This window comes from Oculina patagonica, chromosome 14, assembly GCF_052425735.1.
Source record: "Oculina patagonica isolate OP01 chromosome 14, crgOcupat, whole genome shotgun sequence".
In the NCBI taxonomy this organism is placed as follows: Eukaryota; Metazoa; Cnidaria; class Anthozoa; order Scleractinia; family Oculinidae; genus Oculina; species Oculina patagonica.
The window spans coordinates 68,335-92,556 of record NC_135771.1 but is presented as its reverse complement, the minus strand read 5'-3'; the positions used below and the strand labels follow the sequence as shown (position 1 = coordinate 92,556).

At 38.3% G+C, this 24,222-nt stretch overlaps 3 protein-coding genes across 4 annotated transcripts; 1 reads left to right on the top strand and 2 right to left on the bottom strand.

The window, feature by feature from the left end:
• Positions 1-956: 956 nt before the first annotated feature.
• LOC144638471 (UPF0587 protein v1g245604-like) lies at positions 957-7,833 on the bottom strand. Its single transcript, XM_078497672.1, has 8 exons — positions 7,780-7,833; positions 7,504-7,587; positions 6,488-6,544; positions 4,902-4,983; positions 4,462-4,493; positions 3,377-3,454; positions 2,291-2,356; positions 957-2,218 (listed from the first exon to the last, which is right to left on the bottom strand). Exons 1-8 carry the CDS (start codon positions 7,810-7,812, stop codon positions 2,141-2,143), a joined length of 510 nt encoding a protein of 169 aa, XP_078353798.1. The 5' UTR covers positions 7,813-7,833; the 3' UTR covers positions 957-2,140.
• Positions 7,834-12,257: 4,424 nt separating this feature from the next.
• On the bottom strand, positions 12,258-20,873 carry LOC144638426 (metalloprotease TIKI homolog). 2 transcript variants are annotated; one of them, XM_078497623.1, is made up of 7 exons: positions 19,990-20,871; positions 19,819-19,896; positions 19,115-19,690; positions 15,717-16,041; positions 15,007-15,097; positions 13,815-13,979; positions 12,258-13,565 (listed from the first exon to the last, which is right to left on the bottom strand). In XM_078497623.1, exons 1-7 carry the CDS (start codon positions 20,029-20,031, stop codon positions 13,406-13,408), a joined length of 1,437 nt encoding a protein of 478 aa, XP_078353749.1. In that variant the 5' UTR covers positions 20,032-20,871; the 3' UTR covers positions 12,258-13,405. The 2 variants fall into 2 exon arrangements, with proteins under 2 accessions (XP_078353749.1, XP_078353748.1); XM_078497622.1 differs by having other exon boundaries at positions 19,819-20,873.
• A 2,480-nt stretch (positions 20,874-23,353) lies between these two features.
• Positions 23,354-24,055, top strand: LOC144639047 (casein kinase II subunit beta-like). Its single transcript, XM_078498309.1, has one exon. The coding sequence runs from the start codon at positions 23,354-23,356 to the stop codon at positions 24,053-24,055; it is 702 nt and encodes a 233-aa protein (XP_078354435.1).
• The last annotated feature ends 167 nt before the right edge of the window (positions 24,056-24,222 follow it).

Here is a 24,222-nt window from a genome sequence, read left to right as displayed (position 1 = left end):
AATAACTTCATGTGAAGTACGGTGCCGAAACAATTTGGAATGGCTACCTGAAATTTGAATAGCGCAACATAAGCAGAAGTTTGTTGTTTTGTTAGGTTTTTGTCAGTGACCATGTAAGAACTGTACAGGGTTGCCACGGTCAGGGAAAAGTCGGGAAAATCTTAGTTCTGGAAGTCAGTGAAAAATCAGGGAATTTTAGCTGAAACAAGAAAAGAAAACGGACTTGTTGGTGAAGTCAAATGCCTTGCGTTCAAAATTCCATTAAACAATTTAAAGAGATCAAAAATGAAGAGAAGACCATCGATGGTCTGCAAAAAAAGCTGAAGCAAATGTAAAAAAAGGTTGGGCTTGTTTGTTAATTCACCTAATTCAAGGTCAGTGAAAATTGTTTTGAGGTCAGTAAAAAGTCATGGGATTTTTTGGTTTCTAATGAGTCGCAAACTGTTGATGGTAAACCAGGCTAGAAAGGAAATGGTAGAATGCCACAGCTGTGCACTGTTGAGTAAGGGATGAACTACCAGTAGGTTAGCTTGAAAACCACATAAGATAGAGTGGCTATCAGCTATTGCCGTGAGTGATTCTTACGCTTCTTCCCGTTAAGCTACCTCCTGGTGCATCCACAACTCAATAGTGCACCCATGTACCATTTGTTAAATACCACAGTTGGCTCACTAATGGACACCTACTTAGCTGGACAACTCAGAAAGGGACATCTAGCAATGGTCCAAGTCACATACCAGGTTGCCAAAAGTGAGCATAGAAAATTTGGATTATTTTCTGGATTTTTGATAAACAGAAACTTGATGTGACTTGTATAATTACACCTGCTTTCAGTGTTACATGCATAGCGGCTTTCTATCCAACATCCATCTTACAAAGTGCTAAACAAATGACTGATTTAAAATCCCCTAATCACAGCCCACTAGCAAGATCTTCTAAACTCGTGGGCTTATTTGCATAAAACCAACACCGGTATGCATTGGTTTTGATTGGTTCATTTCCAACAGCACGTTGAAAGATGATGTCGAAAGATGGATGTACATGTAGAAAGATAGCTATGTACGTAACACTGAAACACCAGAAAGTGAGTGTAAATCAAAAGCAATCAGTTTTCAGCCTCTTGATCAGCCCTGGCTGCACACAGTTTTCCAATCTTTGAAGAACGTATCCTTTATATTGCTCTCACGCTCAAACCGTTGTAATTGACTAGCTCAAATTTGGTAGTTTACAAGATCAGCAACTGCATTTGTAATTTTTGCATGTCGCGCGACTATGTTGCCCTTCCATGTTAACCCAGCTAATTTTAAATCAACCATTGAATTCTGCTCGATTTCAGAAAATTCAGTCATTAGATTTTTTCATTCTTTGGCTTCAATCTGCTCCTGTTTGTTAAAGTGGTCCTTGTATGGTTACATAAGTCATTGATTCAGACAACATTTTGCACAATCAGTCCACAAAAGGCAGACTTCCACAGCTTATCGGGGTGGGGTACCCTTCTTCCCCCCTCTCCCCCTGCCTACTGGCCCGTATGGGAATAAAATTAATACTCTTTATAGCTCAATGGGTCATTTATTTATCTTATTACTGATATGGGTAACAATCAGTTTTATTCATCAGATAGAACACAATGTACATCAGTTTATGTATGTGCAAAAGAATATCTGATTACTGATTATCATATTTCTCATAATTTATCCACACGGCATGACTTCTTTTCATACAAACTGTTTCAAGTACTGTCCCTAGGAAAACTGTAGTGACTATACTCCAGTTTTCTTCATGGAATGCTATATTGCAGCCAGGCTGTCAACTTATTATTTTTTTGCCAAGAGTTTTTAACACTTGAAGTTCCTCTAACATATATAATTTAAACTTTTACAATTTATTGCAAGTCTTCAAGTTTAAACTTTAAGTGTGTCGTAATTGTACACTTCTTTAATGTTAAAACAGAATTAATGATAAGAATAACTTTACTTTTTTATAAAAATTTGTCCTATATTTATGTCAGTGGTGATCCTCTCAAATCATCTTGTTGGGTTTTGCATGTCTGCAGGGTCGATGCGATAATAAGTTAGCTTATTTTCTGTGACTTGTCTGCAGGGCTATGATAATAAGTTAGCTTATTTTCTGTGACTTGTCACTACAGCTTTAAGAACTGATGAGTAACTTCATAGATTCCAACAGCCTCTGAAGCTTTCTCGTCATAATCAGACCAGTCCTAGTGTAAATAAGGTAAAATTATATTCAGGTATTATTTTCCATACTAAGTCTAACATGACCGATCTGTTACCTTTTCTGTTAAATTGACTTCCAAGAACTTTGATCCAGTATCAACACCTTCAGCCACAAATCCACCCTGACAAATGACAAAAAAATATCTAAGCATACCGTATTTACTCGAATAAGCGCCGCCCCCGAATAAGCGCCGCCCTCGAATAAGCGCCGCATTTGGGACAAAAAAGTTAATAAGCGCCGCCCCCCGAATAAACGCCGCAGTCCCGATGCGGCGTTTATTCGAGGAATTCCGTATAACCAAAAATAGCACTACAAAGAAACTCTAAAACAGCTTTTCATCAAAAGCAATGTTTCGCAGTTCAAAGTTTTTATGTTTTACCGCTCGCCTATTATTTTTTTTTCATCCAAAATTCTGATACGCAGTTCTGTTAACGTTGTGAGGCCGTGAACTTTGTCGGGACAGCAAGCGCAACTACTTTCTTCCGTAAGAGACGAATACTGACAATCAAAAGACCCTTCTTTTAGTTTTTGTAGAAGTTTCGTTTAGATTAGGTTCTTTGCGGCATCCAAATTTTTAAATAAGCGCCGCCCTCAAATAAGCGCCGCCCTCGAATAAGCGCCGCACTTGAGGCGCGAAAAATTAAATAAGCGCCGCGGCGCTTATTCGAGTAAATACGGTACGCACTATGTTTTCTAATAAGGGCATAAACAGGGTGATTAACTGCCCCACCCTCACTCAAAAAATTAGGCTCTACCACCAACCTGTAAACAAAATGATTGTTATTTGCCTAACTTGTTAAATAACAGCTTATTAAGCCATTATTTGGGCCAGCAGTTTTGAGAAGTTAAGCTGTAAAAAGACTGGGAAGGAAGGCTCATTCCCAGTCTTCTTGCTGCTTTACCTCTGTGACTATTGCCTTTGTATCAGTAACATTCATCAAAAGTACGTTATGTTTGAAAGAGGAGGGCTTGCTTTCTTATTCATCTGAGTGTATTGTGAGCATAAATTGCATCAGTCTCCACCCTGCTCTCCCCCTCCTCCACACACACTCGCATATGCTCTTTGGCCCAAGAGGTTTTTGTCAGGCTGATTATGCAGATCACCATGCAAAAACTGTAATCAGAAAACATTGATTCCAACCCTTGGAGAGAAGTCGACTGGTTCCAGTCCTCTGCAGTCAAATGCTACCATTGTCTTGTACTTGTTGCTATCCTCTGCCTGGGAATGAACAATCATCATCATCATCATCAGTATTTATTTAAACATAAAAAATCTTAAAAATATTGAAGATCCGATACCAGGATTCATTGTAAGAAGATAAAAAGCGTTCTCTGGTGAAATATTTTAAAAATTATTAGCTTTTGACAGCCAGACTGCTGTCTTCGACGGATAAAAATGAAGTGATAAAATGGACCTAAAAATTTGAATATGACAAGCGAATCGCATAAATTAAAAAGTTAAAAGTATGTGTAAAAGGAATGCTAAAAGTGTATAAATTACTGTTTGTTTAACCCTCTCACTCCCAAGAGTGCCATTTGGCACAAGATGCCATTACATGCTCAATATTTGGTCAATTTGTATGAAATTTGGACAGGAAAATGGTCTTGAACAGATCTTGCTTTTTAAAGCATAAAATCATACCCCCTAGCATACGAGATCTGATTAACTACCCCTATAACTTTTGCAACTTTTTCCTCTTTCAATTTTAAAATCAAGTAAATATCGGACAACAACCCACACATTAAGAGCTGCAAATTAAGCTATAGTTTAGGGGTATACCCAAAATATAGGCGGAATGAGATATTTTTTAATGATTTATATTTTTGGGTTTGTCACCTTTTGAATTAAAACAGTGACTTCCTCTGTGTCTGTTAGTATGATTTATGACATACCAGAAACAATACCTTTCAAATGGTATATTGCATGTGGTCTTTGGGTCTATAGTTACCGTTTTACAAAAATGTGGTATTTCCCGTGGGAGTGAAAGGGTTAAAAGAATGTTATATTGTCCTGGCAGAGGGCAATACAATAAAAATGGTCTTCCTCAGAGTTGTGTACAGTCTACACATTAACAGCATTAATCGCATTAGTTAGCTACATCAATATATTTATTAATTAAAAATCTGAAATAAACAGAATTAGCATCTCCTCACTGTGACATTGGCGGCACAACTGAGCAGCATGTTTACCATGTTCCTATCTTTCCTGAAACAAAACCTGCTTACCTTGTACTCAGTGATACTGTCTTTTATTATATCTGTTAATATCAAGAATTTGCAATTTTTATTTAGAGAGAATTTAAAAACATACTAAAATTAATAATTACAACTATAATTATTATTTATAATAATATAAATATAATTTTATATTATGATGGTTCTAACTTAAAAATATTAATGCATCACTAGAATGATGTTCATTTCAAAGAGGCAGAAATAATAATTTTACACAAGTTTCTTTTATATAGTACAAAAGATTCACAAACTCCCACAAAAATGTAGCAGTATGTATGAAGTCCCTTTTGAAAAAATATCAGATGATTTGAAGCACTACTATTTTTCTTTTAACCATCCATGTAGCCACATTTTTGAGATTCTTCCATTACCAACATTTACTCTTACCGTAGTTTTATTGGTAACATTTTTATCTCATGGCATTGACTTACCCATTGAGTTCTCTCGACCGCACAATTTACATTTTGACACAAAGTTAGCACTTCCCCTGCTACCTTTTATTGCCTGGCTTTCCTGAGTTTAAAGGAAAAAGCATTTAAAACAAGTAAATTTCGAAGATTTATTATTAACAATGTGATATTACACCTCCAGCAACTCTTAAGCATCTCTCATGCTACTTCCAGTCTGCATCCATAGCTTGAAGTATGCATGCTGAGAATGAACAAATTCCTAGTAATTATATGTAACATTGCTATATACATGACATATAAAAAATCCTGATACAATATGCACATTTATACCATGCCATAGAAAATACAGCCAATCAGAATACAGGAAAGCCGTTGTATATTCGACGGTATTCAACCCAACCTTCCCATCGTGCGCTGCGATCTTATTCTCGATGAAATTTAGAAAGCGTATTTTCTATGGCATGGTATAAAATAGTTACACAACACTTTCTCGTGGTATACTAAAGGCTCGTGTGTATACCGAGAAAATACAAGTGACTTGTGGGATATTCCATATTATAATATAGATAGGAGACTACGCGCGCTCTGATTGGCTAAAAACCTATGTTTTATCAGAGTATAAAACATAGAAAAATCATGTTTTATTGTTTTTCGTCAGCTTTTCTCGAGTGCTTCGCGCGTCGTTGACTGTTCGTTGGCTATAACCACTCGTATCCAACAAGGGCGAATGGAATAATTGTTTTATTAAATTCCTTTTTAAGTATAAATCCACTGGACATTTCATTTTGATGTAAACGAAGTGAGGCGGGAAAAATTGTGGCGCGGTGTCCACTGCTTGAGTTGAATCAAACTCGCAAGGAAAGCGAGCGAGAGAGTTTTCTTTTGAAGATTTTCTTCGACAATCTCCTCTTAAATCGTATATTCATGCTGGAACTTGATTGTGACAACAATTAAGGTTTACGGGAATATCCGAAGCAATAGCTTTTCTGGAAATTATACGCCTTGTTCAAGTCGAACGAAGCAAGGGACGGATGTCATCGAGACTACTATATTATGCTGAGACGAAATTGCACTCGGTGCAGTCGGTGAAGTTTATCGAAGTTCAAAAAGACAAGATCAAGATTAAAAGGTAACAAACTTACCTGAAATGCTTAGCCTTATTTTACGTCGAATACTGAATGAAATTGTGTCAGTTTTCTGGTCTTCCCGTAAACTATTTTCTGCTTTTCATCTTTGTTTACTCGCTCTTGTTGTACATATTTTTAATTAAACTTTTCACTCGCGGTGTCTAAAATCTATATCATAAAGCAAATAAAGAAGCCTAAGCCATGTTTTGTACTGTCATAAAACACTCCGGGCATTTGAGAACACTCGAGAAATGTAGAAAACATTCCCTTGCGGCTCATGTTTTCTACATTTCCCTCGTGTTCTCAAATGCCCGTCGTGTTTTATGACAGTATAAAACATGGCTTAGGCTTCTTTATTTGTTAAGTATACCACTCGAAAGCGTTGCATAACTAGTATTTATTAATAAATATATATGAATAAAAACTACATATGAATTTACAATAATTATCACCTAACATGAGTCACTAACAAGAACTTACCGATAGGCACATATAAATCCAATCCTTAGTATTTTCTCCACAATTCTGACACTGCAACTAAAGAGAAATAGGAAACCAATAATAATAATTATTACATTCTTTGTTACAATTTTTAATAGGTATGGTAATGATGTCACAAATTATACCTTTTTAACCAATAACTTGAATGGAAAAAAATGATCTCGATACAAGAGTTTGGTTAAACCCCAAAACAACAAATGAAACCACCAAGACGAAACGACCAAAACGAGCAAAATGAAACTGCCAAAACAAGCGAAACAAGACGAAACACCTGGACGAAATCACCGAAACAAGCAAAACCTTTACCATTAGTGAGATCTAACCATAAACAGGCTAACCTGAGCGTTTTTCAGGCTAACTGAAGTGCTATTCAGACTAACTGAAGTGCTATTAAGGCTAACTGAAGTGCTTTTAAGGCTAACCGGAGTGGAAGATGCACTCCAGTTAGCCTGAATAGCACTCTGGTTATCATGCTTACAGTTAGCTCTCACTAATGGTAAATTTAAGGGTTTTGCTTGTTTTGGTGATTTTGTATTGTTTCGCTCGTTTCAGTTGTTTTGGCGGTTTCGTTTTGCTCCTTTCGGTGGTTTCCTTTCGATATTTTTGAGTTTTAGGGGTGGTCCACAGAGGTGGTCCATGGATCGGGGGTCCACAGAGGTGGTCCATGGACTGGGTCCACAGGGGCGGTCCATGGATCGGGGGTCCACAGGGGTGGTCCATGGACTGGGTCCACAGAGGTGGTCCATGGATCGTGGGTCCACAGAGGTGGTCCATGGACTGGGTCCACAGGGGTGGTCCATGGACTGGGGTCCATGCTTTGTATATGTCCAGATGAGACCAGTCATCAGCATGTGTGCCCAGTCTGCAATCTACATTTTGTACTAACCAATAAAAGGGTTATAAATTACATTTATACACCTAATTTTAGATATAATTTGCTAAATAAAACCTTCATCTCTGGCCTTCATCTGTTTTCTAAGACTGTAACACTTTACCTTCAAGTACCAACGAAAGTCTTCATCATCGGGCCTCACATTGGTTAAATTTTCCAGATTGGCCTTAAACTGTAAGGCGATACGCTATACATTTCAAAATGTAAACAATGGCCTTTGGTTAGTGATTGTTCTTGCACTGAACATATTTAAGGGGCTATGAATAGTGCAAATATATTCTAGCCAAACTAGATATTGTCAATCATGAAATAAGTCGTGAAATAATCGGAGAAAATTAGAAGAAACCGAACTGGTTTCGTAAAATAAATGAAAACTCACCACCATCTTGCCACGACAGTTCTGCGCCTGCATGATGAATAGGTCAGCACGTAAAAATGGTCATGGCATGCGTAATAGCACTCTTACTTTCCAAGATGGCGCACCACAGATTTCTTGCTCGCACAGTCATAGTAGAAAATGGAGTAGCATCAGCCTTGAGATCTCTACAGCGTGTGCTTACACAAGAAAACGTCATGCGGGATGTCCGTCTGAAACGTTACTACGAGAAACCCACTATAAAAAGGCGACGAGTGAAGTATGAAAGTGCCCTTAGGTTGTACAACTCAGAGATGAAAAGGAAAGTAGACTTTATCATGGCAAAGCAAAGAAAAGAGACTCCGTGGACTTGAAAATCTACTACTCGAACTTAAACAAGTGTCTGTTATAGTGAAAGCTACTACCCGGCGATGATCACTTCATGTAACATTTAAACTTAACTTGCTTCAATTTCTAACAGAAAACCATCATGCATTTCTCGCACTTTCCATGGTATTGACGCTCAGCGCAAGGGAGTTTCGACTTTGTGGCCATGCATACTACTGGTTTTGTGGACATGAAAAGTTGCCGGTGGATTTAAAAGGAAAAACCCTGAAGATCACGTGGCGTTCTTGTTTAAAAGACATCTTTACAAAATGTTAACAATAATCTGACCGTCAAGCCATGAATGTTATAATTAAATCAGAGGTATTGAGAGTGATATCCAGGACCGACAACATATGTACTGACTTAGCAATTTACAGTGAAACCTGTAGAACGGTGAACAGCCAAAATTATTTCTGGAATTTTTTTTGTTTTGCAACCAATCAGATACAAGATGAAACCACAAGATGTAACTGCAACAAACTGCAAGAGTAATTAGCTTAAACATTTGGATAAGTCATGAAACAACAAGATGGCTTTTTTCCATGATAAATCCTCAATGTGGAAATCCTCAAAAATTGAAATTTGTCTCATTATTTGCTTCAATATTCCGTTCTTAAATTGAGCAATTTAGTGTTCAAATAGCGACTCAATTCACATCTCAACACCGTTCAAACCTTTCAGCTAATTGTTTACCCTTGTGATTTGTTGTAGTTATGTCCTGCAGTTTTATCTCACATCTGACTGGTCATGAAACAATAAACATTCCAGAAATATTTTTAAGTGTTCACAGCTCTCCAGGTTTTACTGTAACTCTCCAAGGGTGTTGATAGCAAACCTCAGCAAATGCATTTTGTTTACAGCATGCTTTCATTCTTGTTCAAGACCAATGTAAAAAGTCATTCTTTTTGATGAAATTGTTTGAATGACTCCGCCAGTGTATTCATTATGCTACAAAAATGTGCAAATATACCCGCAGTTGTTGGAATGTGTAAGTAAAAGAGATGTCAGAACATTGAAAGAATGTTTGTTGAATTAAAAACTGGAGCTTTCCAGTTCATAGTGGGAGCAGCATAAAAGTTACACTGAACCATACCATGGGGAGGGGGAGGGGGTGCTTACACAACATGCAGCATAGTTGCCTAGATGTTTGCTTTTGATTGGGTTAAAAAAAAACTGAAGAAACTGCAGTTTTACAGAATTCAACAATTAAAAAAATGAATTAATATAGGGGTTTGTCAGAAATTGTTTTCTTATGTTAGCAGAATTTATCAGCTATCAATCAACCAGTACCCCCACCCCATCCCCGCTTCTCCCGCCAATTAACACTGACGCCTGTGCCGGCCAAAACCGGTCGTGGCGGACTGGACGTGTCGTTTCTCAACGCTGAAAAAATTGCGTTCGCAGGTTACACCGGACGCTGCGTTGGCTTTGTTACACCTCTGGCGTCATCACCTTTCCTTAACTGAGCCAACACGTATATTCAAACCCAATAGAATGAAAGAGTAATTGAGTTAATTTAGCTTCTCAAACTCATTAATAATTCATCAGGTCAAAACAAAGAAAATCATAACCGTGACGGTGGTTTGGATACCCGATCTTAATTAGCGTAGACTTTTACGATTTTATTTCTCCGTTTACTCCGTAGTTTTTGTTTCGATTGAGAAGATATATCAAACACTCGAGACAGTGTTTCATCGGCTATCCAAACACCTCGAATTTCGTCAAAAATACTCCGCTGCGCGTCGTATCTTCAACTCTCTTCTCGGTGCTTGGATATCCCGATGAAACACTGTCTCTCGTGTTTGATATATAACTTGAAATAGCGAAGATTCTTAGAAATTTAAGCGAAGAACCTGGAATTTCTCATCTCGTTGACGTCTGTGACGTACTCCCAAGGCCAGCAACTGCAGCAGCAAAAAGAAAAGACATGAGAAAATAAAACGAAATTCGAAAGAGGTAGGTCTCCCTCAAAGTACTGGTTTGTAAGCAGAGATTTGTGCGCAAAACTGAGCAAAAATGTCACACACTCCAGTCGCCATGTCAAAGTTAAACTATCTTTAAGTTTCTTGTGGAGTTTTTTCGTGTGTGGAAGGAAGTTCGTTATCTTATGTCGTTTCATTTTGAGTCTTCATTTTCTGTCTCCTTTCTAACTCTTATAACATAAGTACATTTGAAAGTGATAAATGATCATCGCAGTGAATTTCCAATTTAAGCAATTGGAATAAAGAAGCCTGAAAAAAATTCAGGGCTTCAACGGGATTCGAACCGGTGCGATGCTCTACCAACTGAGCTATTGAAGCCACACATTGGGAGCGAGGTCAATTTGTGAGTTCATATTTTACCCGTGAGAGGGAGTGAAATGATGTAATGCATATGAAATCACAGGTAACCAAAGCGTACTATGAGAGTTTGTATGGATGTACTAAGAAGGCTTGTATGGATTTGAAATAAAGTCGAGAAAAATATCCCTTTTTACCGGTGAAAAGTTATGATGAAACTTTAAACCTTACCTGGTGTCACGTTTTTGTATTTCTAGTGCTTTAGAAAGTCGTACGCGCGATTTTCGTCTTAACCGTCTGTTGCGTACTAAAAGAAAGACAAGGTAGGAAAGCAAATTCGAAAGGCGAACGCAGGCCTCTTCAAAAAACTCGCTAAAGAAGCTCAAAACCAGACGTAGCTTGATCTTTTTACTTCACGATCCAAGGGCGATAAATATTCCATCTTTCTGTGTAATTGAATTGCATTCAAGTCGAAGTTTGGAGCTAAGAACTTCATTTGAATTCACAACTTCGGCACAAATCGGTCGCCATTACGGCCGTGAAATTCAAATGCGAGCACCTAGCTAACGGTCGGGCCTAGGACGAGTACAAAATCCACCCCATCAGGGGGGAGACAGAGGAGACCTCTTGTAAGCACCATCTGATGCTCACTATAGCCACTATAAGTTAATTTTTGTAACGTTAGGAACGGTGCACAGATTTGAATGTTGATTGAATGGGTTGCTGACGTTTGGGTTTACCCGCCGTTACAAAAATTAACTTATAGTGGTTGTAGTGAGCATCAGATGGTGCTTACAAGAGGTCTCTCTGTCTCCCCCTGATGGGGTGGATTTTGTACTCGTCCTAGGCCCGACCGTTAGCTAGGTGCTCGCATTTGAATTTCACGGCCGTAATGGCGACCGATTTGTGCCGAAGTTGTGAATTCAAATGAAGTTCTTAGCTCCAAACTTCGACTTGAATGCAATTCAATTACACAGAAAGATGGAATATTTATCGCCCTTGGATCGTGAAGTAAAAAGATCAAGCTACGTCTGGTTTTGAGCTTCTTTAGCGAGTTTTTTGAAGAGGCCTGCGTTCGCCTTTCGAATTTGCTTTCCTACCTTGTCTTTCTTTTTCGCAACAGACGGTTAAGACGAAAATCGCGCGTACGACTTTCTAAAGCACTAGAAATACAAAAACGTGACACCAGGTAAGGTTTAAAGTTTCATTATAACTTTTCACCGGTAAAAAAGGGATATTTTTCTCAACTTTATTTCAAATCCATACAAGCCTTCTTAGTACATCCATACAAACTCTCATAGTACGCTTTGGTTACCTGTGATGAAAGTGATAAATGATCATCGCAGTGAATTTCCAATTTAAGCAATTGGAATAAAGAAGCCTGAAAAAAATTCAGGGCTTCAACGGCATTCGAACCCGTGACCTCCGCGATACCGGTGCGATGCTCTACCAACTGAGCTATTGAAGCCACACATTGGGAGCGAGGTCAATTGTGAGTTCATATTTTACCCGTGAGAGGGAGTGAAATGATGTAATGTATATGAAATAATTCATATATTAATGTATATGAAATAATTCATATATTCTTTATTCCAATTGCTTAAATTGGAAATTCACTGCGATGATCATTTATCACTTTCATATCCATCTGCAGTTCATATATGAATTATTTCATATACATTACATCATAAGTACATTTCAATAAACCAAGAAAATGTTCAGCAAGTTTTATTTTAGAAATACTCACAGACCCTCCTCTCATCCATTTCTCGATTTAAAGCAGGCTTCAGAAATTTTAAATGTTTACCGCAAACTAAAAAAACACAACCATTCAAGTTTTATAATCACATTTTTATTCACAAAATATATGCATAAATATCTCACTATGATCTCAAGTACGATGAATGACTTTCATTTCTATCATGGCATTGTTCTCGGACTGTCGACTAACTAAATATACATACACCCTGTACAAATGATGAAGAAAGAGAATTCTTTTGATATAATTAAATTATTTTATTAGATCTCTCACCAGGCAACTCAACTGCTGGTCTCCGCATTCCTCTCATAGACTTTTATTTTCTCGTGTAGTTTGACAGAAATCTTTGATTAATTCGTGAAACTAGGAAACTAAAGAGTAAAATAATCTAAACGGAAATGTCTGTTTTGTAAATAAAAAATATACTATGCATGTGTAGATTGGGCTTGAGGCATGGTGACGAGAGGTTGATTGATTTTGGGGCAAAAATCCAACGAACATCTTAGAAGCAAAATAGACGTCGAAATAAAAAAAACTGTCCCAAGTGAAATGCGAGGCAGGCTGAGTACGAATGACGGTTTGATATGGAGTACAATTTTGCCAAATACATCTGGAGTGTATCCTAGCAACTCACCAAGCAAGAACAGAGCAGGAACTCTTCCGTTTGCATAATTAGTTTGTTCTATGCTAGCCCGAGATCTTGTTGACTAGGAGCGACTGAGACGAAAGCCACCCGCTCGCCTCAGTCCCCCTTTTAACAGATCCGCGTAAAGCTACCAGTCCTAAAAAGCTGTACGTTAGTTAAGATATTTGACCAGCAACCTGTTTAGCGTTAACTAATAATTTGTGAAAAAATCTACTGATAATTCAAGAAACTCTTGATTAACCAAGTTGACGCCGAGACGCTCACGCGGCATGTTTCACCGGTTTATTTCATACGATTAAAAACTTTATATTAATTTGACATAAGTGAATAACGAGCATTAACACATTAATTTGTACTCTGCATGTTACTGTAGTTTTTTCTGTTCATGCTGTTGTGGTATGTAACATCTGTATATAAAATAATATTCTTTGTGGGCAGCTGTTCCACTCAAGATAGTGCTCTTATTCTGCCGAGAAATTTAATTCTGTCCGGCGTGGGTCGGAATGAGCTGTGCATTCACCGCTCTGTACCGGCCCAGTGTCGTGAATTTCTTCCGCTGAGTTGGACTTTTCGTTGCTCCTAAATGACGTCTGTTATTAAGTGACAGCCAAGCAGCCAACACAGAAGTATTACTGTGCTAATAAGTCTGCAGCTCAGCTCACAAGCAACTGCTGATGATTTCACGATAGGTGATACAACACTGCTTTCATCCTCTTGCTTCGTTTTAGTTGAGTTACCTCTGAAATAAATAAAACGCGAAAAATAAGGGGTGGGCGCTTATTTGAGGCTGGGCGCTTTTCCTTCTTTCAAGGAGGGCGCTTATTCGAGGTTGGGAGCTTATCCTGAATAAATACGGTAGACTCCTTCTACAAGCGCTTCTCACGGAAAGAATGATTGACTAAGTCGATTTATGCTTGAACTTTAAGGCTTGCCGCGTGCCGCTTACTTTTGAAGAGTGCTATAACAAATTTGAACTATTGTAACTCACCTTTTTTCTGTTGGCGTTTTGGCCACTTTAAGCACTAGTTTTACACGACTGAAATCTGGCTTTTTTCTTTTTCTCCCTGGACATCGTCTTCTATTTCTCCTACGACATTTCCTGCGTTTATTTTTTCTTCTTGTTATTGGATTTGGGGTTCTGACCGTTTTGTAACTGAGACAGAAAGAAAGATAAAAGTTATTTTAAAACTTCCTATAACCAATATTTATTACACAGCTAGCTATGAGATTTTTTATACTGCAAATTGTAAATATTGTAAGTCTTTTATGTATAATAAAAAACCCTCGATTTTAATATAAACGTGTTCTTTAGTAATCAGAAGAAGTGCAGTGGAACCTCGATTTAACGAACCTCCAAAATAACCTCGGTATAACGAACGATATCCTTCTTTATACCATGCCATAGAAACGCCTCAATCAGGGCCGTTGTTTCGCGTTCCCCCCTTCCCATCATCGCTGCGGTTTCTCGCGTTTGTAGCGTATTTCTGTCTTCTCGTGGTCTTGGTCCCCTTCACTTGTTTTTCTGGTTCACACTCGCCTAGACTCGTGTTCGAGATCATGACTGGGTTTCCATAGTTACCTCACGTTGCATAACTAGTATATAGCGAACATATTCCGTGCCAGTCCCGTGGCCCTTCGTTTTATCGAGGATCCACTGTAAAGAGAATTGAAATTTAGATAAGAAGCGACGGTCATGGTTTTTCTACCCTACGTGGGTTAGGCGTGGAAATAGAAGGAAGAAAGGAAACGACTGCCAAGGAACGCTGAGGGAAAAGAGATAACTTCCCGCCCTCCCCAATCCCCTTAAAATAACGTGTCCCGCGCGCTTTCCCCGCTCTTGCCTCAATTTTATCAGTCGAGAGGAAAAGTTAGCTAATAGCTGCTGATGGTTTTTAACCGAACCTGTGCAACCTGTGTAATGTAGTACACAAGCAGCTTGAATAGTGATCACCAATGATGAAAAACAAAAAATTCAAAAAAGACAATAAACAAAAAAATACTTCAAAGAAAAAAATGGAATCGTTAATTCTTCTTTAAATCTCAAGCGAATAGTGTACACCTAATAAACAATACCCACACAGAAACACAATAGTTAACCAACAAAAGCTTCCGTAACCGTAATCACGCGATGAATTATTTTTCTTCAAAATTAATTCATTAATTTCAAGTAAACTTCGTACTTTGGTAGAGGCTGCCCTGGTTTCATGTGATGCAATGCAAATCCTTCCCGTCTCATAATATCTATAATACTGTGATTTCCAAGAAAATGTCCTGCAGTAAAACGTAATACTAAATAAATCAATAAATCAATCAATAAATAAATAGATATATAGATAGATAGATAAAAAGATAAAGTATAATCCTAACCCTACTTGCGTAAGTCCCACGATAGATTAACCTGTGAATTCTCCCTTAAATTCACGACATTTTCAAGTGGCAGGAGGTGACGAGAATTAAGAAAACCATCAACAAGATGAACGGTTATCAACACGGAGAGTGTGAGATGATGTGACCTAATGACGTGTTCTTTGGCAAGGCACCTTTCCCTATACGTGCCCTTGTCCAGCCAGGACTGTAATCGGTTTCCCAAATATTGCTAGTACTATTGACGAAATGCTGGGGATAACCTGACGTTTGCCGCCAATGGAGATGCTGGTCCAGTACTCGTGTAGATGGCTCATGCTACGGAATTCGAGGTAAGCATCGGTTGGGTGAGCCTTAACTGTAGTCAACAAGGAGAATGTGTACAGTTACTCTAAGGTAAAGAGATCATTGAGTTCACATCACCAGGTTATCGACATACTTGATTAACCGTAACCTCGCTCACTCACTAACTAGCGATCCTCAATTGATTTATAAATGACAACACAATACATGTCAACGCACTTACCCGCACCAAAAGCGAAAAAGAAATTCCGTTCTGGATACTTGTTTAAAAGTTCAATTACTCTTTTTGCCATGCGTTCGTTCCTCTTGAAAATAAGCTCTGTTCTAAAGTATTGATCAATCTCTTGCGTCTTCTTTAATTCTAACTGTCTCAGTGACGAGTTAGAAGACATACTTGGGAGTCGTGTTGACTGAGTGGAGAAGAGAACGGAGTTGAGGTCACCACAGTTGTAATGATCTATCAGATCATCTGTAGAATAAGTTAAGTGCGCTTTACCAACCCGCAACTTTTCTTGGAAGTTTAAAGTTTGGTTCAGAGCAAAGATCACCTGAAACAAAAAATACCGATTACTGACAATAGGCTCAATCAAAAGTACCCACGTCAAAATACTTTGAAAAAACATCTCAAATTCAAAACTGAAAAAATCGAAAAACAAACAGCTACGCATGAAAATGCTCCGCAATAGATTTGATCTAAATGGTCACACAGTAGGTATTACCCAAACTAAAAAGAACTTGCACAACATACAAATAATAAAAGATAAGGCACGGTTCAACATGTTGTCCACATGACTCAAATAAAAAGCTGAAGACATCCGAACAACAAGGACAAAGAAAGGGAAAGAATAAGAAGGAACGGTCTATGTTCATTTCTATGCGATGGCTACTAAAATAATGAAACGTGCCGTGGACATAAAGTTCGTCAAAGTTGTACGCTTATTATTTTACCTTACGGGAGTCGATCACCCCACACAGGGCGGATAAAGGGTAACTTATTGTAGCACATTTATTAAAACGTGCTATTAAGCATCTAAAGTCAAAACGTGGCTTATCTCACAGTGATCATGGCTCATAGCGCGGGGAATATGTTTAGTTGTCCAGTGCCTAAGGCTACTTGGCTCGATCCCCAGATATTTCAAGTTGCCTTTTACTATTTTGAACTTTTAACTGAAACAAGCCTGCTCTTTGAAAACCTGTCGCTGTCGTTTAGATTGCCAAACTTCTTACACTATTTTTCCTTTGCAAAAACACGTAGCCAAATTAGAAAGAAAATAACATTTTTCTGTGAGGAAAATTGACCGCTTCCAACGTGAAATCGTTAACAGCTCTAAAAGAAAAAGCGTGAAAGAAATTGATCGATGTCACGAGATCTCCGACGACATTTAATAATCAGCCAACCGGTAGCCTGAGATATTTTGTTATTAATAAATTTGAGTCAGTTATTCGTGTAGCACGTACATACTGAAAACATCGTTTATCTTCGAATTGCAGCTGTAAATATTGAAGTGATTACACATTTTATCGTCTTCTATATACAAATTATCTATGTCCATAGTTTATGCCCTGAGGTTTGTAAAATACAAAGAAGAGTATGGTAGCTGCATGTTAGCAACTTTGGAAATGTGGTTAGTTTAATTAAAAAATCTTTACATTCGTCTGTCGGCTGTTGTACGCACACCTGTACTGATTTTCTTCAGTGCAAAGTGCTTTCGGTTTTTTGGATACTGTGTCGCCGACCTTTCTTTTAACCATTTGTTTTTTCACTTTCAGTTCGACAACTAAAAGTATCTCTGGGAAACAATTTGTTTGAATAACAACAGATAAAACAAATTTAAACAGAAGCTTGAACCTTGGGTTACTAAAATAGTATTATGAAGCGTTCTTGCCCAGATTGTATATACACGACACTCATATCTACGAGGTGTGTTTCGGTCAAGAGTCCTTTTAATTTGGGACATCAAAAAGCACCGCCTTTTATCACAAAAGTCAATGAACATAAAGGCAGTGGAATAAATAACACATTTACCATGCACTACTACAAACACAAGCACCTCGATGCATTTTGAACCTGACGAATTAAATGGCGCTTTTGTTCGCTTGCCACGTACGTTGGCAACAGAAAAACTGTTTAGCTAATGGACAGAGGAGGTGTTTGCATATTTAATTGATGTCAATTCAATTTATGCTATTACAACTCCCTTCAAATAGTTAAACAAGTCACAGGAAGGAAGTCACGTCGAATTAGCATAGTATTCCCTTAGATCACTTATATTTGTGTGTTCTGTGGTTTGGCCAGAGTTTAGCCTTGTGGAAGATAAAAACAGAATGCGAGAGGCCTTAGCTCTTTCCAACGACACGCTCTTGATTTAATTAACACCATTGTCTATATTATAGTTTGTTGACATAAGAAATGGAAAGCCGCTCATTGAAAAGCAACACGGATTTCAACGAAATAGAGGTAAAATTCCTATTCGGTCTATTTTTAATAAATTGTCTCCCAGGAACAAAGAAGTGAAAAATGGTGTTGCCAAATGCGGTAAGGAAATCTTTGAACAAAGAGGCGTGATGATAATGAAAGTTTAATGACACCACAGCTGTGTCTTGTTTTCATATCAAACTCGATAAAAGCTGCACAAAACAACCATGTAATAGATACTCCAGTCGGAGCTTAACACAGAATACCGAAAGGGAAGCCGCCACAAGCATCCGAGAGTGGTGACGTAGAGTCATCACGACCATTTCAAGAATCTTCTTAAAACTCTTGACTGACGCACATTAATGAAGGTTTGCTCGCGTTTTTTTGCGCAGGCACAAGTGTTCCTCATTACACGGTGATAACTTACTAGCTTTTGGATGCAATAATCGAAAGAAGTAGAGAAACCGTTTTGAGAGCTACGTGCGCCTTAACAATCAGTTAGCAAAGCAGCAGGCACTGAGGTCAAACCACCCGAGTTTAAATTTACCTTGCCTGGTACGGCAAACGATCGGCTTTCATGTCACTCGGCTGTAAACAGACTTTTCTTTTGCCACCAAACTCTTGACAAAACATTCCACAAATTCATTTATAAACCACTATGAAAAGCGCTATTAACAAAACATGATTAAGGAGCTTTGCCCACTGTTTTGACAGTGTAAATAACAAAGCTCAATATAAACATAAATGCCCCCTTTTTACGCGTCCGCACATAAGCAAGATAATCTTGCCATTTTGCTCACTTATGCAATCGAAAGATTTCAACGTTATCTTTGAACTTTTGGCAATAAAGACGGCTTGCTATTGAGTTATAACTAACCCAGTCAGTCATAACATAATAGAATTACTCTGCAAGCCGACTCACGCAAAGAAATGAAAGGAAATGAGAAAAAAAGCGGCCCAGTTGAGATCACGCTTCAGTGAAGCGCTTGAACTCTCAACCGCTAAGTACGTAATTTGCTGGAGGCCGCCGCTCCATGCGCGAGGAATGAAATATACAACAATTAATTGTCGCGTGCAATTTAACTTAAATATTTAATGTTGTCAGTTTCAGTTAATCCATTTTTGTCGGCAGTAAGCTGGATTCTGTTAAGAAACTTTTGACTTAGAGCAGATTTGAAGGATTATGTGATTCTCACTCTACAAACCTGTGTATCGTTTAGAGAATTAAGCGGCAGGCACTGTTCCTCCACTTCCTCCACGGCCCCCGTGAATTTCTCGTTTCTGGCAGCTTCCGAGGCAAGATACTGATCCAAAACTGGTATTCCTCTACTTTTGATGTCGCTTTCGGTCAAAGAATTAACCATGAGCATAATCCATATCGGTCGCTTTTGCTGCCAGTCTTTAGTCAAAAGCTGAAATATTTTATCAGCGTAAGGCGCCATTCCTTTGCGATATTCACCGTCATTATCCCTCAACCAAATTGGGATCATTTTCTTAATGTATCTTAAATGCCTGTAAAGGCGTCGATACATACTTCTCGGTATCACGTCCTTAAGAAGTCCTCCCTTGGGTAGCATTTGACAATTCCAAAGAGCATTTACTGTAGGCCTGTTAGTCAAATCAAGCTCAAAATATACGTATTGGCTCGTCTTAAACGCTGCTTTGCTGTTTGTAGGAATATAGTCCCATACTCTTGTGTAAGGCACATGGATTGTACCGAAGAAGTAAGCCGGTGGATTTCTTTTCACTAGCCACAAAAACGAGTTAAGATTCTCTTGAACCTGTAAACACGAGTACAAATGAAATATGCACAACGTAATTATTTTTGAAAGCACAATAGAACAGTGATCTATAAGAATTTAAGTGCACACATTAACGCACACAAGCAAGAGATCTTGAAATCTGTTACCGCGTAATCCGTGCAAGTTCTTTTGGAAGGTGTGCGTTCCGGTGTAGCATTCTGGCTCCGGAGAGGTGACTCTGTTACCTGCGGCAGGTAGAGAGGAGTACAAACAAGGCATGTTATGATTAGTAAGTGATGAAGTCCTATAGTCTTAACTTGATCCATTTGTCAACTTACAACGAGTAGTAAAACCCATAAAAGGTTCGAGAAGAACGCCATCCCTTCATCCTAACCAGAGGGATTAACTCTACAACAGCTACAGGCTTTTTCAGTTTATCAGAGTCGGCGGTCATCTGGCCTTCATAGCTCACTAACAGACAATCTTTAAATCTCGTCAGCTCCGGCTCAAGCGCTTTGCGGTCTTTGCTCGGGTTAGTGACTTAAATGCTGATTGGCTTAGCGCACCTCGTAATTGGCGCACAGTTAATCTTGAGGGGCGGGCCGTCACGGAATACAATAGACATGTCATTAGCCGTGACAGCAAACAACCCGCCTGACAGTTGTGCGTTTAATTGGGGTGCTCACCTACATGGCTGAGCCGGCTTGTATGACAAAACGTGGTCTAATAAGCTATCTCTTGCTTGACTGGCGCGCTCTCAGAACAAGTGGCAGGTCAGAGAGATGCATATTTAAAAGTTCGTGAATTTTATCCAACTGTTGTTTGTACCCAGGGTCGATTTCGAATCGTACTGAAGAATTCAACTCTGGCAAGTTGCGAAGTGCAGAGCACACAATTGCCAACCAACTTTGTATCACTGACTTTTGACGAGAAGTTCTTTAATGCAGTTACCTTGTTGAATATGGCTTCTAAGAAAAAAGTTATATTTTGGAAACGAACATTTTCGTTATTTTTTTTTTCGCAGGTCTCTATGGCAAACCATCTGCAGCTCTCAGTTTGTAAAACTCATTATAAGTTTTCTTAGATCACCAGCCGTGTTCTCGCAACTGGGTATTAACGAACCATGCTGAGTCAGGTTTTAACTGTATGAACAATTTCCACATCATGGGGATTGCAGACAAAGTACACGCAATGAATGCACATCAATCAGTAGTCTACGGTAATATTATATGGTCGAGCACTGATGTCTAATTACGGCATCAGCCAATAGCAACGAGGCGTCCATATTATAGAGATGGAGCAGACAGTCAGCAGGCATGGTCGCCTATTCTGGAACAAGCAATGGACTGTCTGCGATTTCTACCAATATTTTGTTCCTTTCAGGAGCAATTGAATTGTGTGAAACGAAGTGTTTTCAAATGGGTCAACACAGATGAGATAAGAGTTTATAACTTTGGCCTCTTCAGACTATGTTCAGAACTTCAGATATAGTGGGGAACTAACTTTCAAGAGGGGAATTAACGTTATCACTGGAATTGAAGAAAAAAGCCTCTAAAACTCATGAGTATGCTGTTTCTATGTTTCCCCCAATAGATTTCAATAACTTAACAAGAAACGCTTTATGTCTGTCACGCGCTTTAGACTGAGAACAGGCCAAGTTGTTACCCAAGCCACACTTAAACCTGATTGGCTTTTGTCCTGCAGGGAGTCTAGTCATTTATCTCAATATGTGAACTGAAAGCCACTCTGCCAGCTAAATGACCTAAATTCGTTAATAATCATGTGAAAAATTTATAAGTACATCCTTCAGCCATTAACAATCCGAGACAATTAATTTGAGCTCAAGAAACAACTTAACATTTAATTCCAGTCCACCCGGCTCCATTCTTTCTGAGAATTAAGACAACCGAAAAGCTGCTAAGTTGAGGAAATCCTTTAGAAAATAAATCAAGAGAAATTGAGAACTTGAATTAACTTGGAATGCAAATCAGTCAGTAATAAAAACCCCCCAGGTGGGAAAAGAGGAGATAAAAGTAAATAGATTAGTTAAAGTAGTTCCTTTCCTCAGACGTAGAGGTTCTCACGATATATTGTTATTGCTGCTCGGCAGTGATCATGAAAGATGAGATATTGATAAAAATCGCTTAGGAACCCAGTAGCCCCAAGAATTTGTGCGAGGATCATGGGGTGCGCAAATGAATGGCTTAGAAACCCCAATATCATTTCAGATCTGTTTTTCAATATTCGAGGTTCTATAAAAGGCATACACAGTATCTATTTACAATCTGTAAATAGAAATATTATATTATTATATTATTAGAAACAAAGTATCTATTTACAGATTCTGTTAGATTTGGCCTGGTAAGTACTAGTTATATCTTTATTCTCCAGACTAAAATCTATAATCCTGTACTTCGGACTTAAACAGGTCCTTATCCTCTAAACAAATCCGGAATGAACAATAAAGATAAGAATAATTTGACTTCACAACACAGCACCACATACTTGTTACCAACGCTATTTTACTGATCATTGTTAAAGAAGACGTAAACTTATATTTACCATAAATAGACAATTTATCGTGATCTAAATGGCCAATGTTTAAATGATTTTCGTGCAATTTATGAATAAAATGTCTTAATCAATTTCATATTTAAACCATAATCCAAATATTTTGATTTTAGGCGGCTAACTTCAAAAGAAGCACGCAAAGTACAATCCTTGTATACCGCTTTCTTGAAAGAAGTTGGAAACACCGACCAACATCCAAGTTATACTTTTGATCATAGAAACATTGCAGACCAGTCATAATCCGTATATATTTTAAAAACAACAATAACAAAACAGAGAAAATTAGCCGAAAAAAGTTCTGTGTTGGTAAGTGGTATGGATGGCGTAGTGGATTTACAACTCGGCACAAAGAAAGCGTGACTGTATCCTAAACTAAGCAAAGGAAAGGAAGTTTAGGGATATGATCATTTGGGAACACTTCATCAGGCGAGATTGTTATTATTTTAAAGGGAAATAGTAAATGTAGTGTTAATACTGGACTTCATCGCAAAGGAAATTGATGTTATGACCCTTGCGACTGTGCAGACCTATATTGCAAGATTTTCTTATCTTTCCAGTACAGTATCAATGAGATTTTTGATCTGTTGTTTTTTTTGTTTTCATAATCCGCTTTGCAGACGCGACTTTCTGACTTGTCATCGTCCGAATTTTGCTTGGTTTTTGAGTACATTCCAAACATTACTAACCGATTACATTGCACGTGTGCGTGTGTCAAGTCACTCACGGCTCAGTGGCATGGTCAGCGGATTTTCAACAACAGGTGCCACTATCAAATATGGCGGCTTGCGGACTGTCTTATTTTTGAACTTTTTGTTTCTCTGCACAGAAAAAAAGACTTTGATCGAGAAGCCTGATTTTTAGGAGATCATTTCCTAGTAGGATGGAAAGCTCTGCACGTTTTGAAATTGAAGGTGGGAAGCCATCCACAGGGCGTCGACTCACAGACAAAGGTATTATGGCGTCATGTCTTTGTTCTTGTTTCCTTTCTAAATCAGAAAGTGACGAATCTTTTCGAAATGTTGTTTGTCATCGTCGTTGTCATACAGTTCAACGTTAAAACGGGACTTGTGTTTTTACTTCAGCAATCAAGATTAAGAGGCTTCTCATATAGAGAAATTTAATAGCCAAGTCATGGGTGAATGGGTTCACCGATTTTGTACTGAACTTGGAAATGATTTCTTTTGTGAAGTTGATCAAGACTTTTTCAGAGACTTCTCAAACCTGGTGGGACTTGACGAAGAGGTTTTGAACTTTGAACAGGCTCTTGAAGTAATTTTGGGAAAAAATAGCTATGCAAAGGTCGAACCAAGCAAACCTGAGTGGGGCCCTGGTCAATTATCAAGAAATGATAAGTCATCATTCAACAAGACTGCAGAAAAGTTGTACAGTTTAATTCATGCCCGGTACATCTTAACTGAAAGAGGTTGTAAAAAAATGCTTTACAAGTATTTACAAGGTGATTTTGGACACTGTCCTCGAGTTCTGTGTAACAATTCAAATGTTCTCCCCATTGGCTTATCTGATAGACTAGGAGATGAAACAGTTAAAGTTTATTGTCCACGATGCAATGAAATTTATTCTCCAAGGCTTTTAAAGCACAGCTATGTGGATGGAGCAAGCTTTGGAAGAAGTTTTCCTCACATGTTTTTTATGGTATTTCCAGAGTACAGACCGTCAAAAAGTACAGAAAAATACGTACCACGATTGCATGGGTTCAAAATCCATCCTTCAGCATATACACTACCAGTACAAGAAAAACACACCAGAGTGCCTGCATATCCAACAAGAATGAGTGTGACTTCACAAAAGACTGCTAAGGAAAGTCTTCTATAGTAACTCTGCGGGAGGGGGCACTTCCGTCAATGTAGGATAGGTGTGTCACCAAGGGTCCCAAACCCTGACCTTATTAAAGAAAAAAAACAAAAATGGATACTTTTTTTAAAATATTTAAGGCCAAAGACAAAAATAGAAAGAAGCACGTAGCATTTTGTTGCTGTGTA

Coding starts and splice junctions, on each gene's coding strand:
- LOC144638471 (XM_078497672.1), bottom strand. CDS start 7,812: ATGCAGGCGCAGAACTGTCGTGGCAAGATGGTG. Junction 3,455..4,461: donor ACAGTATCACTGAGTACAAG/GTAAGCAGGTTT, acceptor GTTCATTCCCAG/GCAGAGGATAGCAACAAGTA. Junction 2,357..3,376: donor CAGTCGACTTCTCTCCAAGG/GTTGGAATCAAT, acceptor GTCATTTGTCAG/GGTGGATTTGTGGCTGAAGG.
- LOC144639047 (XM_078498309.1), top strand. CDS start 23,354: ATGGGTGAATGGGTTCACCGATTTTGTACTGAACTTGGAAATGATTTC.
- LOC144638426 (XM_078497622.1), bottom strand. CDS start 19,977: ATGGATCAAGTTAAGACTATAGGACTTCATCACTTACTAATCATAACA. Junction 16,042..19,114: donor ATTCTCTAAACGATACACAG/GTTTGTAGAGTG, acceptor TTTTTGTTTCAG/GTGATCTTTGCTCTGAACCA. Junction 15,098..15,716: donor CTTTTTCGCTTTTGGTGCGG/GTAAGTGCGTTG, acceptor GTTTTACTGCAG/GACATTTTCTTGGAAATCAC.